This window comes from Cebus imitator, unplaced genomic scaffold, assembly GCF_001604975.1.
Source record: "Cebus imitator isolate Cc_AM_T3 unplaced genomic scaffold, Cebus_imitator-1.0 Scaffold422, whole genome shotgun sequence".
NCBI lineage: Eukaryota > Metazoa > Chordata > Mammalia > Primates > Cebidae > Cebus > Cebus imitator.
The window spans coordinates 1,426,072-1,445,926 of record NW_016107737.1 but is presented as its reverse complement, the minus strand read 5'-3'; the positions used below and the strand labels follow the sequence as shown (position 1 = coordinate 1,445,926).

Genomic DNA, 19,855 nt, shown 5'->3' with positions numbered 1-19,855 from the left:
AATCTCAGCTTTAGCATTTACTAATCTGGGCAAGTTACTTAACCTCTCTATTTCTGTTTCTTTTTCTAAAAATGGGGATAAGGATGGCAGTAACTTTTTAATGATGTTGTGAGGAGTTAATATATATAAAATGCTAGAATGTAGCCTGGCACAGAAGTAGCTATAGATGTGTTTGGCTCTTCTTTAAAAACTACAAATTTCATTTCTAAGCATGCTTTACTATAAATTTTGACCTAAATACAAAATGTAGCAAAGTAAAATGTTAATATCTTTTTTACTCTTCTTTATAAATGCTTGAGAACACTTTAACTCTGATTTTTTACTGTTTGATTTCTAGGGTTTTTCTTTTTTGCTATAGCATTTTAGTTTTAGTTTAAAAAGGATAACAAACTTGTTATTCTTTTTAATTCTCACAAAATAGAAATTTTATTATTGCTTTTATGTTAACAGTTTGTTTAGATTATTGACAAATTTACTCCTTTTTTTTTTATTCTGTCTTTTTTAAGGTTTAATTTAAGAATCTTTCTAAATTTATTTTCATGCTCAATTTTATACAATAAAATGACTTAAATAATCAAAAGATTGTTTCTGAAACCATCAGTATCTTGCCCCTTTCATTGTCCCCTTCTCTTTAGGAAAACTCTTTTGACTCTTTCAATTCATCTTTTTGACACTGACTTCTGTATTTTAAATTAACATACTAGTATTACTAGTTCTTGATGTTTTCCACTGTAGGCATAATCTGTTAACTTCTCATTGCGAAAGATGAGGATTTATCTCTGTTAGTTTTATTTCCTCCTACCTTCCTACTTTTACTGCTCAGTGCAAGATTCCAACACCATCATCCTCCCAAATAATCATATTTTAATTGTATTTAGATCAGTAGTCAGGTTTTACCTTATTGTAACCAATGAAACTTATTTACACCTGAACCACATAGTATACTATTATTATTTTTATTTTCCAGAACAATGTTTTCACACAAAGTTAATATTTGTCTTTTATTTGTTCATTTTGTTTTCTGTGCATTTATTGCTATTGAAATCTAATATTTTTGTGTTTCTATACATTTTCTCTCATTCTAACATGCTAGATAGCCCTAGTGATTAGTGATGTAAAATCTTTCATGTGCTAATCAATACTAATCATTAGAGAAATGCAAATCAAAACCACAATAAGACATTGCTTCATATCTAATATGATGACTACTATTAAGAAAAAAAAAGTTTCAAGTGTCAGCTAGAATGTGGAAAAATGGGAAATCTTGTGCCCTGTTGGTGGGAATGTAAAATGGTGTAGGCACTATCGTGGGTCTCAAAAAAATTAAAAAGAGAATTACCACGTGATTTAGCCATTCCACTTCTGGGTATATACCCCAAAGTTCTGCAAGCAGAGTCTTGAAGAGATATTTGCATAATATGGACATAGCAGCATTATTCAGAATAAACTGGAAATAACCCAGTGTCTATTGACAAATGGTGGATCAGCAAAATGAGGTACATACGTATGATGAAGTTTCACCAAGCCTTAAAAAAGAAGAAAATTCTGAAATGCTACAGCATGAATGAAACTTGAGGATGTTACACTATGTGACATAAATCAGCTGCGACAAGACAAATACTGCACAATTTCACTTATTTAAGGTATCTAGAGTAGTCAAAAACAGAAAGTAGAATGGTGGTTACTAGGGGCTGGGAGGAGGAAGGAATGTTGAGCAACTGTTTAATTTTTGCAATGTTATAGTTTTGAATATTAAAAAATACTCTAGAGAAAGCATAGTGTTGATGGCTGCCAAACAATATGAATATATTTCATGTCACAAAACTATATACCTAAAAGTGGTTAAGATGATAAATTTTATGTTGTGTATTTTACAACAATTAGAAAAATACTTTTATTGGTTCAAGATGCACATTAAACTGTTTACAGATTGAATGAGGAAGCTTGGGTGGATTCAGACAAAAAAAGATTGGCAAAATGTTGAAACCTGCCGCAGATGAGTGACAAGTACATGGGTTTCATCCTATTTTACTTTTGCAACCGTTGAAAGTCCCGTGATAATTTATTTTTTTAATAAAACTTATGTAATCGTTAATTTTATGTGTCAACTTTACTGAGCTATGAGATGCCTACAAACTGGTGAAATATTATTTCTAAGTGTGTCCATGAGGGCGTTTCTGAAATAGATTAGCATTGGAATTGGTAGACTGAATAGAGAAGATTACTCTCATCAATGTGGGAGAGCACCATCTAATCAGTTGGTTTGAATAGAACGAAAGGCAAGGAAGGGAAAATTTGCTCTGAGCTGGACACTCATGTCTCGCTCTCATTCATTGGCACTCCAGGTTCTCAGACTTTCAGATTCAGTTATACCACCAGCTTAACTGCTTTCCTGGTTCTCCAGATTGCAGATAGAAGACTGTGGGACTTGTTGGTTTCCAAAATTGAGTGAGAAAATTACTATAATAGAAAAATATATCTATACCTTATTGGTTTTGTTTCTCTGGATTATCCAGACCAATACAATATACTAGATACTCTATTTGTATCATCTTCTCAAGGAAATACCTCTCACAGCCAGTTACCTGCTCAGACTGGTTACTCCCTGTGTCTGCTGCATAGCTATCATCCTGGAAGTTTCCCTTTGCCATTATACTCCTGTATGAATTTGCTAGGACTGCCAAAACAAAATCCCTTTTGTCTGTGTTCACACATCCCTGATCTCTCTCTCTCTCTCTCTCTCTCTCTCTCTCTCTCTCTCTCTTTCCCTCTTTTTATAAGGACACTAGTCATACCAGATTAGACCCTTACTCTTAGAACCTCATTTAACCATCATTACCACATTAAAGACCCTATCTCCAAATCTAATCACATTGGGGTTTAGAGCTTCAATATATAAATTTTGAGAGGTCACAATTTAGTCCGTATCTGATATGGTTTGTGTCCCCATCCAAATTTCCTTGAACTCTAGTTCCCCTAATACCCACGTGTCATGAGAGGGACACAGTGGGTGGTAATCGAAACATGGGGGCAGTTATCTCCATGCTGTTTTCAAGATAGTGAGTGAGTTCACCTGTCTTCACTCTGCACTTCTCCTTGATGCTGTCATGTAAGGAAGGGCATGTTTGCTTCCCCTTCTACCACGATTGTGAATTTACTGAAGACTCTCCAGTCCTGAAGAATTGTGAATCAATTAAACCTCTTTCCATTATAAATTACCCAGTCTCAGGTATGTCTTTATTAGCAGCATGAGAATGAAATAATATAATATCACTCAGTAATTCTTTGTCAATTTACTCTCCTGACTTTGTTTCCTGCACCCTAGATCTTTATCTTTCTTGATTTACATCATTGTTGTAGTAAAATTTATCCTCCAGTAATGTCCAAAGGAAGAAAAGTTTTTGAGAGCTTATATATCTGAAAATATATTTTTCCCATTCTCATACTTAATGGTTTGATAGCTGAACTGTGGTTACAAATAATAAGGAGTAATTTCCCCCTCTCCACCCAAGGTTGAATCAAGCTAAGTTTTTTGTTCTCTCTTTCTGCAAGTTGAGTTTGCCTCTCATTTTTTCTTGCACAGGATATAAAGTCCTTGCATACCAGCTTTTTGTAACTTTTCATCTTTGGTGCATCTTAGACTTTGTTTTTCCCTTGTTCCACAAGCTATTAAAATAAAAGCTCAGATGGTCTGAACTTGGCAAACACTCCCAGTACAAAAGCCTGCATCCCTACTCACTTATTCCTCCGAATTACCCTTTCACTTTATTTTTGGGTCACCTAACCTCCTGCTAAATTAACAAAGCATTAAAAAGTGTATTTTTTATGTTTAATACAACTATAGTAATTGTATGGGGGATGGCTGTGAGTACGCAGTCCACCTGGAAACAGTAGTTTTATTAATCATAAAGGACATCATGCTTTTAGAATGTTGGCATAATTGCAACAGGAGAAAATTTCCAATGAACAAATGAGTTATTAATATCATTCATACAGTAAGATTTATGGTAAAAGTACTAAGAAACATTGGCCTTTATATGATTGTTATCGAATTTCAGTTCTAGTTGTTCATTTCCTTCCTTCCTTCCTTCCCTCTTTCTTTCTTTCTTTTTCTTTCTTTCTTTCATGGAGTTTTGCTTTTGTTGCCCAGGCTGTACTGCATTGATGCTATCTTGGCTTATCGCAACCTCTGCCTCCCAGGTTCAAACTATTCTCCTGCCTCAGCCTCCCGAGCAGCATGCATCACCACACCCTGCTAATGCTTTTTTTTTTCTTTTTCTTTTTGTATTTTTAGTAGAGACAGGGTTTCTCTGTGTTGGTCAGGCTGGTCTCCGACTCCCGATCTCAGGTGATCCGCCCGCCTCGGCCTCCCAAAGTGCTGGGATTACAGGCGTGAGCCACCAATGGCAGCCTATAAGTGTTAATCTTCAATTGGAAGCATTAGTTTTTTGCAGGAACAAATGTTGTTTGGTTATGCTTTGTCTAGCTAGTACATGTGTAGAATGAGCAAATTCACATTAGTAAATTTTCTGACATTTTGCTAAGTGACATTGACCTCTTAAAATTGTCAAAACTTGTTTTAGTTACCTTATTTGGACCCCTTTCCAAAATGCATACATTATGTTTTGTACTTCTTAGCCTGATAAATGAAGTAGCTTGGTCATCGGTTGACTTTTTCTTCATCACTCTGAGTAATTATTACTAAGAGCAGCATGGTCCAGTGGCAGAATCGTAGACTTCTAAGACCTGAATACAAATCGTGGCACTGTTATTTACCAACAGTGTGATCTGAGTCAAGTTGCTTGTAAGTGATGTGGTGAAGCCAGCTTGTGCTGGCTCTCGAGAGCCTATTGAGTTTGTGTGAGTTGATTCTTTAACACAGGCTTTATTAAAGCTTATAGGTAAATAATGTATACCAAAACCAAAGGTAGTAAATACTCCAAATCATTATCATTACTTAACTAATTACTAAATTTCACTGTTTTCTATGCCTTTGAGGTAATTTAGATCTCTGGGATCTGAATAGGAGAAGCACTATAATAAGGTGAGCTGCTAATGCTCATCTTTTCCCAGCTCTGCCTTCAGTGATATCACAGTTGCAGAAATTGGCTGGTGCTAGAAGTCAGTACTTGATTTATTGTTTTGCTAGTTATCTAGACCTTAGAAAGTGATAGGGAGCACGTTAATAATACAGATTAAGCTTAAAAGCGTGTCATGTCTGTGGCTGTGACACTGTGAGTAGCATCAAAATTTGAGGAGATGGTTTCCAGTGTTTGAAAACTATTACCTGATTCAGCAAAGAAGTCCCTCGTGTCACTGGTAAAAAGTGAAGTTCTGGCACATCTTTCGTTTGCTTTTCCTTCTGCCTGTGAATAGAAGCAAAAATATTAACCACCAGTCAGATGATAACTACACACATTTGTCAAATTACAACTGTGGGTTGGCAGCTGATATGGTGTGGCTCTGTGTGTCCCCCAAATCTCATCTTGAATTGTAATGCCCATGTGTTGAGGGAGGGACCTGTAATCTCCACACACCCAGGGAGAGAGGTGATTGGATCCTGGGGTGGTTTTCCACGTTGTTCTCGTGGTAGTAAACGAGTTCTCACAAAATTTGATGGTTTTATAAGTGTTTGAAAGGAAGTGTTCCTCGTCACTACTTTCTTTTTTGCCATCTTGTGAAGAAGGTGTCTGCTTCCTCTTCTGCTATAATTGTAAATTTCCTGAGGCCTCCCCAGCCATGCAGAACTGTGAGTCAATTAAACCTCCTTTGTTTATAAATTACCCAGTCTCTGGTAGTATCTTTATAGCAGTGTAACAACGGACTAATACAACTACCAATATGACATTGCCAAAAATCTAAAAGAACTTCCTATACTATTTGTAAATTGTGTATTATACATACTTTATATCAGCAAAATTGAGGATAAACATATATACATATAGATCTGTACTTATTTTTAAACATATAGCCAGTTAAATATATACCAATACACCACTGCTTAAGCTCTCTGAGATTAAGCATTTTCATTTATTAAATCAATCATTCAAAACTATGAGCACCATACTTTTAAAAATGTTAGTTTTGTGATTGTCCCTATTTCATTCTATGAATACCACGATTCTTTTTCCCCCATTCTCCAAACCCCATATGTAGACATAACTTGAGAGTCATTGAAATGTGTAAAACTATTTGCTTCTATAATTACATGGCTCCAAAGTAAAATACTTTTTAATATTCATGGCTTTTTGTATAGATATTTAGTATTCTTATAGCAGCCTCTTCTCTTTCCTCATGGCGCTGTCCATGACTTCTTATCATTCCTAATACCTGAGGTTGGAACTGCAGACCATACCTAATCCTTTTAGATCTGTGCACAAAATATAAGTATATAGATGCTCAACGAGCATCTGGAGGAAAAGTCCTTTCCTGTAATTGTTTTCATCTACTTTACTCTAGCTGTGCCCTCTTTTCTTACATAGTAATTATGATAAAATATTATATATTAGGCATATAAAAAGGGATTGTGAATAATGTAATAAATAGCCCCTCATATACCTTCTACCTTGTTTAATGAATGAAACATAAGAGATGCATTTGAAGGCCCTGTAGACCCCTCCCTGGTTCCATTTCCTCTTCTTTCTCCTCAATGGTATCCACTCACCTGAATCAACCATTCCCAGGCATGTGATATTTCTACCTCACATGTATATGCTCAGAACATACATGGATTGTTTACATATTTTTAAATATATAAAACATCATAAACATACTGGATATGTTCTTTTATTAAATTAATGGACTTTATATTTTAGATCAGTTTTAGGCTTACAGAAAAATTGAGCAGAAAGAGACCTCTTCTCACTCCAGTTCATACTTGGATAAATGCCTTTCCCTGGTTTCTGAAAAAGAGAGGGTCTTTACATTGGCTGTTATGTAAGTTCCCTAAGAACATGAGACATGGTATAGTTCACTCTGGTATCCACCCGACTTGGTATTGTGCCTGACACATAACATTTATTGAATCAAGGGCAATATGAATAAATGAAATTCAGATAGCAATATCATATCAACAATGGTGGAAACTAGGGCTCCCTCCACTCCAGAGATGGACTGGACTATCACAGCCTCCAGTGTCAGAGAACAGGAGAATAGGATTTAAATGTCGAGGGCAACACAGAAAGAACCAAGATTCTGTCAGGCATAAGGACAAAGTGTGTCAGTCATGGCCAGGTGGGATGTTTGCAAGGAGGAGATGTTTTCAACTCAGATATTCATAAGCCAGGGCCTGCCTCTGTTTACCAGCTGGGAGATCTTCAGATAATGAACCATGAAAGCCTGCTATGCAGCAGCGCTATGCAATAATTTTTCATTTGCCACCAGTCAGCTTCAGGGATCAAGGACAGCTAAACACATAACCCGCTCATGCATGTTATTTTAAAGGCATATTTTAAAGTTATAAATATGGTACATTGAGTTAATGAGGTATGTTCTTTTGGTGACAAATATTTACATTCCACATATGCCTCTTGATGTCAAGAGTGTAACTGTTTCATTTTCTTCTTTTTCTCAGGAGGCTGGGATGCAGATGGAAAAGGCCCTTGTGTCTGGGACACATTTACTCATCAGGGAGGAGAGAGAGTTTTCAAGAACCAGACTGGCGATGTAGCTTGTGGCAGCTACACTCTGTGGGAGGAAGATTTGAAATGTATCAAACAGCTTGGATTGACTCATTACCGCTTCTCTCTTTCCTGGTCACGTCTGTTACCTGATGGGACGACAGGTTTCATCAACCAGAAAGGCAAGTGTTTCTTAAAAATAGAAGGTTGCAGCTTTAATTCAAGGTTATTGCTGCAGTCTGGCATAATTAATCCAGTATGCTATTCTGCAATGTAGCTTTGAAATTGCAAGTTTTTAGAGTGATTATAGGATAAATTTTTTGAAATGGATTTGCATTGATTCTCACAGTAATATTTTGGTTTCCTTTGACTGCTGAGATCTTTTCTGGGTGGAGATGGGGAGTGGTGAGTGGGAGGGAGGTTAGAATAAGCGTTTTATTATGTAACATGAGTGTTAATCTGAAGGTAAATTAAAAAAATTTGTATGAAACTATTTTAAGTTGTGTAACCCTGTGATGAGTTACGAAAAGTCCTGAAGAACTTGAGATGATTCTAAGCACTTCAATTAGGGCTGAATTAGTGGAGCTAATTAACTAGTATAGGCCTCCTATACTAGTTAGTTCGCTTACTTAAGCCTAAGTTCCAGCTACATCACTTACTATCTGTATGAACATCTCTTGGGCATCTCTCAGTGCCTCAGTTTCCCCATGAATAGAAAAGAATGCTGTAATAGTGACTAATTAAGACAATTGCCGGAAGGTTAAATGAAACAATCTTTGTAAAGTGCTTAACACAGTAGCTAACATTCCATAAGCATTTAGTAAGTGTTAGCTATTATTCTTATTATGCCTTGTAAATAAAAATGCCACTTACTGCTGTATTGAATGCCTGTTGTTTATGAGGCATTGTATACCCATTTTCTTTAATCTTTACCAACAGTAAGGAAGGCATAGTGATCATATTTTACAGAAGTGTATGTCCAAATCCGCATATTTGACAAATGGTAGAGCTGGAGTTTAAACCTAAGGTCTAGGTAGCTCACTCCAGAAAACATGGTTGGAAAACTATGACCCAAAGGCCAAATATGGCCTGTCACCTATTTTTGTAAATAAAATTTAATTGAAACATAACCAAGCTTGTTAATTACACATCATCTAAGGTTACTTTTCCACTATAATGGCAGAATTGGGTAGTTAGGGCGGAGGCTATATGGCTTGCAGTCTCAAATATTTGCTATATGGTCCTTTACAGGAAAAGTTTGCCAACCCTTGTGCTACAACATATGGCTTCTTAATAAAGTTACTTTATTACTACTTTGTCTTGGAAAAGATTTTACACTGTCCATCGGGCTGGGACTAGATGAAGCAAAGAGGTGCCTACAGCATACAATTTAAGGAGAGCCTCTTAAATGCAGGATGGCCGATTCCTTGCATGACCTAAGAGAGCACCTGCTTGCCTTGCCATACTTCCCACCCCAAGAACCTTCATTAATACAAAGGCATTGTTCATGAGTAACTTAGGTGATTGTCTATATAGAACAACCCTTGATGACAATTCCCAGATGAGCCTGTGCACTTGAAAAGCTCATTTATTTAAGGTGGGGTAATCTTCGCATGAAATAGAATTGCAACTCATGAACTCACATGTAGCATCAGCCTTAGCGTAGCTTCCCCCAACTAGGGACAGTTCAGGATGAGCAGACCCATTTCTTACTCTAAGACGTTGGCCCATGACCCATTGCTGCTGATTGAACGTCTACTATTTGCCATGAGTTTTATATTTTACATTGAATGAGATGTAATTTGTTGCTTAGTTTAAAAGTGAACTCATAATCTTCAATCTTTCTAATCCGACTTCAGTATTCTCCCTTCTTTCCCGCACCACCGTACTCCAAACTCTAAAAACCGAAAGTAACCTTTGAATTCTCTCTTGTCTTTTCTTCCTTCCTCTAACGCATTGGTGAATATAGTCCATTCTAATTACGAATTTTTAACCTATCTTCTAACCGCTCTTTTTGCGCCTGCCCTAGTTTAGGCATTTATCATTCTCGCAGGTCTTGTTGATATATCCTTGATGGATCTATCTTTTTTCCCCCTCTCTGTCCTTTACTTTCTATAAGATGCCATCATAGCAAGTTTTCTAAAGCTTGACCCATATTGTATTGGTTTGGATCATCTCCTGATAAAAATGAGGCAAGATTAAAAAAGTAATTTAGTCACCCAAAGCCTCAATATATAGTCCATTCTTCTTTATATATGATTCCAGGCTGTATTTGGCTTAGACTTAATCACCTCCAAAACTTTGCAGGCTAAAACTCCCCTATGCATATGATCATGCAATATCCCAAACACGTATTGGTACAGGTCTATAATCTTTTATCTGTAAGTATAAGTAACCCACTACTTATTGAACATACTATGCAGTTCTCCACCTTGTAGAAATTTTCTGAAGCTTTTTCTTCTGCCTGGAATGGGCTTTCTTTAACTCCAGCTATACCTACTGAAGGCCTGTGCTGCTGTTCAGGTCTAGCACAATTGCCCTCTTCTTTAAAGTCTTTCTCTATTCTAAGCCAGAAAAAATCTCCCTCTCTCTTTTTTTGTTCTCATGGCACTTTGCAAAGCTCTTAGAATATTTCTCACCTTCTTCATTGTTAACTGTTACCATATCCCATGTTAGACTATGGGTGCCTTAAGTTGAATTCAATTCAACCAAAGTGTGCTGAATGTCTCTTGTGCCAGGGACTGTGCTAAGTAGTCATAACATGCATATTAGAGAATTCCTGGAATTGCTTACAGTGTAATGGGTAGACAATTCTGCCCTGTTACCCTTGTAATCTAGTCCAGCACCATCCATAGAGGGATACAGTAACAATTACTGAATTCAATTGAATTAGATTAATAAAAATCATAAAAATCACCTTAAGGATAGTAATGCTTACCTTTCATTGAGCATAGATTATATGCAGCTCACCATGCAAACATTGCACTTAATTTTGTTGATTTAATGTTCATAACAGCTCTCTGAGTGAGGGGCATCTCTAAACGGAAGGAATAATGCTAACATGGGAGGTAAGGTTAGGCATAAATTTGCCAAAATGACAAATTTAGTTAGGTTCAACCCAGGTTTGTCTGACATAAAAACCTCGTACCTAGTCGAGATCTCAGTCTGGCCAAACCACTTGAATTCTCTGTGCTACAGTTTCCCTGTTGGTTAAATGAAGTAGAGACGCCATGGCACCAAAACTCCTTGCACTCTTTCCAGGAGTTGGAGCTTTTGCTGAGCTTCCATTTGGCTAGTAAACAACAACAACAACCAAAAACCCACCAACTTGTAGTATTGGCCCTCAATGCCGTATCTGAAGTTCTAAACGCCAAAGGCTTTTATTACGAAATCTTTCTAAAATGAAATTGGCAGCAAAAGCTGACTTGAATTGTTGTGAATATTTAAAATAATCTTGCTTTATTCTATTTGGTGGGAATATTTATCTATTTGCAGAAATATTAAAAGATACTGACTCAGATTCACTGGAGTTGTTAATATTTGGTATATGTTCTGTTTCCTTTCTAAAACTCAAAAATTCTGAACTCATATGCCCCTAAGATTTTTAGATAAAAGATTGTGGATCTGTACCCATATATCAACATAGTAAGCTTTGAAAACCAACTTGAGATACTCAGAAGTTTATGGAGGCACATTGTAGATCAGCAGTCCAAGAGCAAAGACACAGAAGCTGCTGGAGAGTGGAGATGGTGGTACTGGAGTCATGGAAGCCGTCTGAATATTGTGGAGAAATTGCTCATGCAGATCTCATGTGGGGATCACATGCCCGTAGCACTGAGCTTTTTGTGTTTGGCCCTAGCTTTGGTAAAACCATAGCTGATTAATATTACAGACTTTGCTTTGAACAAGAGGGCACTGGAGGTGCATCCAGGAGGTGGAATTTCAATAAGCAGTTGCTCATTCTTGTGCAGTGATCTGTTGAAGCAGTTGGAATGGTTTTTAACTTGGAAAGGCCATCTTTTTTTCCCCCGTTTAAACATTTTCTCAAAAAACATGCAAAGAGTTAGAAAATCCCTGTCGCTGTTCTTCCCAAGGAACCCCTTTTTGTGTTTGACTATCTGTTTCAGAGCTTGATTATAGGACATTTGGAAACTTGTAAAGTTCTATGTCCCCAAACTAGAAGAATATTTTTATGAAGTGGAATTGTTACACAGTCTGTCTCTTTCAAATGTCAGTTTTTCAAGGTTTAACAAGAAAAGATGGAGTTGGCAACTGAAATCACATGTTCCTGTATTTCTCAACTGTTCAAGTACATTTTCATATCTGCCACAAATGTAAATTTCAGGCAATTAGTCGGAAGCCCAAGCACTGGAAATAAAAAAAAAAAAGAGAGAATATTTATGCAGAATTTCTTGCTTACTTTCAGATTTAAAATATGAGTGCACTTAGCAGGAATGGTTTAAATAAATTAACTAAACAAACATTAATATTGTATTCTGTGTTGGGCACTATAATAGACTGAAAATGGCCCTCCAAAAGTGTTCATGTTCTGATTCTTAGGAATTGCAGGTATATTAGCTTGCATGGTAAAACAAACTTTACAGATGTGATTAAGGGAAGGGCTTTGAGATGAGGAGATTGTTCTGGACTATCTGTGTGGTCCCAGTGTAATTACCTGGGTCCTTAAAAGGGAAAGGTAGAAGGATCAGAATCAGAGAGAAGAGATAAAAAGGATAATGATTAAAGCAGAGGTCGAAGAGAAGAGGTGAGGCTGAGGATGGGAGAAGCCATGAGGGAAGGAATGCAGGTTGCCTCTACTACCTGGAAAAGGTAGAAGGATGGATTCTACCTGAGAGCCTCCAGAAGGAATGCAGCCTTGCTGACATCTTGATTTTAGCCCAGTGAGCAGGACCTCTGGCCCAGGAACCGTAACATAATGCATTTGTTTTGGTCCTGCCGCTAAGTTTGTGTTAATTTGGTTTTAGCAGCAATAGGAAACTGATACAGGCAGTGTGGCAGGAGAACACCGGGCAGTTAAAAAAACTGACGGTGTGAATCTAGAAAGGTGTGAACCAAAGAGAGTTGTAAACTTGATGCATGGTAGGCTGGCGACCAAAGTGAATTCTACGTTACTTTGTTTGTTGAAAGAGGATTCTAGATCAAAAAAATTTTTTAAATTTGAGACATCATCTTTGCAAATTCCAGCCACACCCTCTTCTAAGGGAATTCCCTCATATCTTTGTTTCATATAATCCTGCTTGACTCCAGGTCACAGTTGACAGGATAAAGGAAAGACTTTTTTTTCCCTGTGATGTATAATGAACTGTGACCTCATTGAAGAATATAAGCTTGCCCCATTGTTTTCCTCCCTCAAGGATGTTTGGAATCGAGGCACTGAGAGGCTAAAGTTGGTTGGTGGTTGGCACTGGGGCACAGAAGTAGCTTTGGCAGGTGGGATGGCCATTTTGAGATCAAGACAGATTGGACGTGTAAAGAAAACTGGTCCTTTCTTAAATATATATTTTTGGTTTTATCTCTGCTGCTTGAATCAGAAGGGAAAACTGTTTCTGAAGGAAGAAAAGAAATGGAACAGATGTGTTGAAAGAAACTGGGATGGAAGAGACCAGTTTTCCTTGAGAAGCAAAGATTTTCTCAGCTCCCAGCTTCAATTCTTTTGAGTTCCACTTGCTGTTATTTTCTGTCATTGCGTCCCTGTTCTATTTCTGTCATTTCAAATAATGTCCACTGCATCTACATCTATTACTCAACTGCCCCCAGTGCCATCTTTGTATTTGAGTTCATCTGGTTTATTTTTCTGATATTCAAAAGACCTCTACCTCAGACATATTTCATATTTTCTAAGATTAAATAAGCAGAAATGGGTTTAATTAAAACAGAGAAGATATTGACTATGAAAGAAAGCTATAAAGTTTTAATCCTTAAAATAATCAATTCTGTTCTAAATACCCAGAAGCAGAATGGGATCCAGATTACATCTCAGTTTCAAAATCCCTAGATTTTGAAATGATCATTTAAAAAATACACGTTTATTCAGAGAACTTGTTTATCAGTGACTTACGCCATTCTGAAAAACAAAGTTAAATAACCCTTTGACAAATTTATTCTCATTCAATACTCACACACTCATAAGGTGGCAGTATTAACTTTCCCATTTTACAGATAAGGATACTGAGGTGTAGACAGAACAAGTGATTTGTCCAAGATCCTTTGGCTGAGTTTTCTGAGTCTGGGGCTCTCCTCCTAAAAATCCAACTCCACTTCTTTGTGGAAAAGTTTCGTTACAACATTGAATAAACTGTATGACCAAGAAGTAAAGTGCTTAATTCTGGGACAGTGAATATTAATTATGCTCTGTTTCTCTGCTGCGCTGAGAAAAAAATTCTTAAAATTTACTTATCTTTATTTCAATGGACAGTTATCATACTGTTTGAATTACATTGATTGACTATTATTAATGACTTCTCCATAAAGGGGGAAAAGAAGGAATTTGATATTGTGATCAGGTCTGAAGTAGGTGACCATGAAGGCCGGTAAAATAGAGTCACATATTTCTGGTTCAGGAACATGAGAAGTGGGATGTCATATTGAGAACAGCTCAGTCTTTGTAGTGAGACAGACAGGGATTAAACGTGGGCCATGCAACTTATCAACATTGGGACTCCCTGAATCTCAGTTTTCTTATTTTTAAAGGAGAATAAAAACACCTATCTCTAAAGCTTAGTGTTTGGATTTAGCAAAATGTATGATATCTTGTACATATGGTGAGAGTTTAATAAATAAAAGCTAATATTATTTTCATGTTCAAAGTCAACGGAAAGAGTTGGCTGTAAAAACCCTCACGCACACCAATACCCAGATTATTTTATCATACTATCTCTAGATATCTCATTTACAAATGTAGAAATGTGAGTTTACAGGGGCCCAGGGATGGGATGGTGAAATACTCTTTCATTGAGAGAAAGGAAAAGTTATAAATTTTGATGAGTGTATTAGTTTTACTGCCACTGTAACAAATTATCACATATTAGTTGCTTAAAACCTTAGAGTTCTGTAGGTCAGAAGTTTGACATGGGTCTCTTTGAGGCTGAAATCAAGACACCTTCAAGGCTGAATTTCTTTCTGAAGGATCTTTGGAAGAGTCTGTCTCTTGATGCACGCAGGTTGTTGGCAGAATTCAGTTCCTTGTGATTGTAGAACCGAGATCTCTATTACCTTGATGGCTATGAGCTACAGACTGTTCTCAGCTTCAAGAGGACATCTGCATTCCTTGGCTTGCGGTCCCCTTCCTCCATTTTCAAAGCCAGCAATAGTGGGTTGAGTTTCTCTCAAGCTGCCACTTCTCCACCTTTTCTTCCATTGCTGCATCTATCTGACTCACTCTTCTGTCTTACTCTTCCATTTTTAAAAACTCATATGGTTACATTGGATCCATCCGGACACTCTGGGGAACTCTTCACAATTAAAGGTCCATAGTTTAATTGCAACTGCCAAGTCCCTTTTGCCATGTAAGGTAGCATGTTGACCCATTTCATGGATTAAAGAACATCTCTGGCGGGGGAGGAAGAGTTATTCTGCTACTAAGTGAGAAATAGCACAAACGTGTGTCTTCCAAATATGGAGTTGTTATGCATGATTCACCTACATTCCAGTTTGCAAAGTAAATGAGCTAGTGTCAAAGATAACCACTTACCCAGACAGAGAGAAAACACATGATTATGCATAATTTGGCTTCTGCTTACCTTGCTCGTCTCTCACCACTCTTATTCCTCTTTTGGAAACTCTCCTTACACTGAACTTTAAGTTCCCAAAAAGAGGGTGAATATACAAATATTGGCCAGGCCGTATCTGACAATAAAACTCTGACTGACAAAGGAAGCCCAGGAAGTCAAACCACAGCCTCTGCAGCAATCAGCCCAGAATAGTCACAGTTTGGTCAACTGATACCTTCTCTATTTTCTGCCCCCTGCTGCCTGCTTCCAACTCAGGAGCAACCAGAGAAAACCACATGTGCTCCCCAAACTAATCACAAAAGATGCCCTGCTTCTAGTTAGCTCTCCTGTATCTTCCCCATGCCAACAACCTTTTTTTTTTTTTTTTTTTTTTTCTTTTTTTTTTTTTTTTTTTTTTTTTTTTTTTTTTTACATAACACATTTTTAATGAAAAATAACTTTTTCAAGACAAAATTGAATGAGAAGAGTGGCACCGTTTTCTATTTTTGCAAATCACTTTAACATTCTAGCATAATAGAAGACGGCTGGACTCTGAACACGTGCAGTCGGCCTGTTAAAGCATGTTTTTGTTGAAGTAGATAAAGAAGATCCACCCTCACACAGGTGATACAGTTGGAAAAGGGGAGTATTTCAATGTTGGTGGGAGTGTAAATTAGTTCAACCATTGTGGAAGACAGTGTGGCAATTCCTCAAGGACATAGAAATAGAAATTCCATTTGACCCAGCAATCCCATTACTGGGTATATATCCAAAGGATTACAAATCGTTCTACTATAAGGACACGTGTACACGAATGTTCATTGCAGCACTGTTTACAATAGCAAGGACCTGGAACCAACCCAAATGCCCATCGACGATAGACTGGATAGGGAAAATGTGGCACATATACACCATGGAATATTATGCAGCCATCAAAAACGATGAGTTTGGGTCCTTTGTAGGGACATGGATGAACCTGGAAACCATCATTCTCAGCAAACTGACAGAAGAGCAGAAGATCAAACACCGCATGTTCTCTCTCATAGGCGGGTGTTGAACAATGAGAACACATGGACAAAGGGAGGGGAGCACTACACACTGGGGTCAGTTGGGGGGAAATAGGGGAGGGAGGGTGGGGGGTGGGAAGCTGGGGAGAGATAACAAGGGGAGAAATGCCAGATGTAGGTGATGGGGAGGAAGGCAGCAAATCACACTGCCACATGTGTTCCTATGCAACAATTTTGCATGTTCTTCACATGTACCCGAAAACCTAAAATGCAATAAAATAAATGGGGGGGGAAAAAAAAAAGACATCATATAAGGCTAAAAGATCTATTTAGAATACAAGACAGACCAAGACTTATGGAAAGTTCACTGGTGTTTTCAGATTCCACATTGCAATTCACTCTTAAGAAACTACTACTGATTGAGTTTTGGAATTGTACCAAAGAAGAATTACCTGAAAAGGCCAACAACCTTTAATTAGGGCACACCCAAGGGTTCTCTTTTCTCCACGTATAAAGCTTTTCCTCTGTCCCGACTGCATTTGGACACCTGTCAAATATAAGTGTTGGTGGCTGACTCTTGCTATAGCAAACTCTGAGTAAATAGTCTGTTTTCTGTTTTTCTCATTTGAGTGGTCTTTATTTTAACATTTCCCCCTTTTTTTGGTATTTTTTTCCTCTTTTTCTCTTCCAGAATCACATTTTTCTCCTTACCTTAAATGGGTAATTTGTATCATATTTTAAATATCAGCTTAGATGTCACTAATAACAATAATTATTATTTCGATGATAGCTAACCTGTACTGAGCCCTCACCTTATGCCAAGAACTGTTTCAAACATGTTTAATTTTTCAACTCATTAAACTCACAACAATTAATTGAAGAAGGTTTCTATTATTATCCACATTTTGCATGCAGGAAAAGATAATTCAGAGAGGTTAAGGAACTTGCCCAAGGTCGCAGAGATAGTAGGTGAAAGAGTTAGGACAGAATTTAGGTGGCCTGTCACCATAATTTACTCTCGAAACCATTATGCTGCATTGCTTTTGGAATATTTTCAAATACCCTGAGTTTAGGCTGGATACCCTTTTCCATGTTTTAAGTAGGACTCTGTACTTTATCTGGTAGTCTATTGTAATTGTTTATGAATTTTTCTATAGCTTCTGCTAGTAAGCTCCCTAAGGACAAGGGTGGTGTTTGTTTTGCTTATGTTTGTATGTCAAGCTTATAGTAGTTTCTTTATAAATGTGTTTTTAAGGAATTAACAAACAAATGATGAATGAATAAAATATATAAGAAAGTCTGAATTGTTATTTTTAAAAATGGAAGGATTCTAGGTTAAGAAAAAAGAAAGGGACCTTTTCCTTAGGCAAACTTTCAACGCAACGCACTTCTACATATGACTTCATAATCTTTATCCAGGAAACAACTTCCTAAAACAGGACAACTTCTCTTGTCTAAGCTTAGGTTGCCTCCATACTTTCAAATATAAAACGACATGAAGTTCTAGCATCAGCCTCTCCCTAGAAAGTCTCTTCTAAGCTAAGCGTCATCACTGAGCTAGACTCAATGAATTCTTGGCATAAATTCTGAGCCAGTCCATCTTCAAGTTAGTAATATTCTTCTGAACTCTGCGGCAAGCCTAAAAACTATCTCTTACACACTTGCATTCCTGGAAGAATCAGATGAGAGCCAGAGGTGGCTATGTATCCTCATGAACTATGTTAAGGTTTTAAAGCAAACTTCAACCGGGTACTCTTAATGTCCTAAGCCTCTGGCTGTCTGCCCTTGTAACCCAGATTCTGGCTCTCTGCCCTTGAGAGCTCTCATTCATTCTCAGTAGGTCTCTTTCCCTAGACTTGTATGGAAAAGCATTAAAGCAGTCATCTGGATCAATTCCTTTACTTTATGCTTAATACCATTGAGATTTATGCATTTATTAAACAAATATTTATTAACCTCTAAATTTCTGGTACTGTCCCAGGATTTGGAGATCCAGAGGTGGATTAAGCAAGCTCCCTGCTATCATGGGGCTTGTAGTCAAGTGGGACTAAGAGACAAAATGAGTATACATAGAAATGCATGAAATCATTTCAATAAGTATGAAAATAACACAGAGTTAGATAACAATGATCTGCCCAAATGTATCAATTTCAATACGCTTATCTCTCAATCATGTCACCCCATTACACTCTTACTTCTTGATCAACTACTCTTCTTCAAAATTCTCAATGTTTCCTCTCAGTGTTTTATTAAATATATCGAGGAAGTAATAAACTTGTTTTGAATGAAAGTCATTCAGAAAATTGTTCTTGATCTTATCCCTTTTTAAAACTTATTGCCAACGTACTACAAATAGCTTTTCTTCTTAGGGTGACTTTTTTTTTCTTCCTAGGAATTGATTATTACAACAAGATCATTGACGATTTGTTAACAAATCGGGTTACTCCCATCGTGACACTCTACCACTTTGATTTACCTCAGGCTTTAGAAGACCAAGGAGGTTGGTTGTCAGAGGCAATCATTGAATCCTTTGACAAATATGCTCAGTTTTGCTTTAGTACCTTTGGGGATCGTGTCAAGCAGTGGATCACCATAAATGAAGCTAATGTTCTCTCCATAATGGCATATGACTTAGGTACCTTTGCTCCAGGTATCCCTCACTGTGGAACTGGAGGTTATCAGGCAGCTCATAATCTGATTAAGGCTCATGCCAGATCCTGGCACAGCTACGATTCCTTATTTCGAAAAGAGCAGAAAGGCATGGTGTCCATATCATTTTTTGCGACCTGGTTGGAACCAGCAGATCCCAACTCAGTGTCTGACCAGGAAGCTGCTAAAAGAGCCATCAATTTCCAACTGGATTTCTTTGCTAAACCCATATTCATTGATGGTGACTATCCTGAAGTTGTCAAGTCTCAGATTGCCTCCATGAGTCAAAAGCAAGGGTATCCATCATCAAGGCTTCCAGAATTCACAGAAGAAGAGAAAAAAATGATCAAAGGCACTGCTGATTTTTTTGCTGTGCAATATTATACAACTCGCCTAATCAAGTACCAGGAGAACAAGAAAGGAGAACTAGGCATTCTCCAGGATGTGGAGGTTGAATTTTTTGCAGATCCATCTTGGAAAAATGTGGACTGGATCTATGTGGTACCATGGGGAGTACGTAAACTACTGAAATATATTAAGGTAAATGCATGATTTTTTTGTAAGTCCATATGCACTCAAATATGTGAAGGTGGGCAAGACAGGCATATGTGTATGTATATATGGACCTGAAAAAGAATTATTTTAAGTTAATAGCATATACATTTGTTGGCCTGGGAAGAGCAGATTCGGATTTGAGTTGGTGAGGGGTAACTAGGCTGGAAAAGGCTTCAAACACAGCGGTCAAAGACTAGGATTTGTTGTTAAAGTTAGTTTTGCGTATAGAAGTAGTTTGGGCATATTTTTCAATCTGGTATCACAACTGCGATTATACTAAAAGACATTTTAAGGA

At 37.3% G+C, this 19,855-nt stretch overlaps 1 protein-coding gene across 3 annotated transcripts in view; it reads left to right on the top strand.

The window, feature by feature from the left end:
- The window catches only part of LOC108290099 (cytosolic beta-glucosidase), a 127,624-nt gene that overhangs the window by 38,573 nt on the left and 69,196 nt on the right, over positions 1 to 19,855 (top strand). For all 3 annotated transcript variants that reach the window (XR_001819431.2, XR_001819430.2, XM_017509816.2), the window contains exons 2-3: positions 7,574 to 7,801; positions 18,749 to 19,545. Coding sequence is in view for 1 of the 3 variants with exons in the window: in XM_017509816.2 (XP_017365305.1) it covers positions 7,574 to 7,801; positions 18,749 to 19,545 (1,025 nt within the window). In the remaining 2 variants the exon portion in view is untranslated. The remainder of the gene's footprint in view (positions 1 to 7,573; positions 7,802 to 18,748; positions 19,546 to 19,855) is intronic.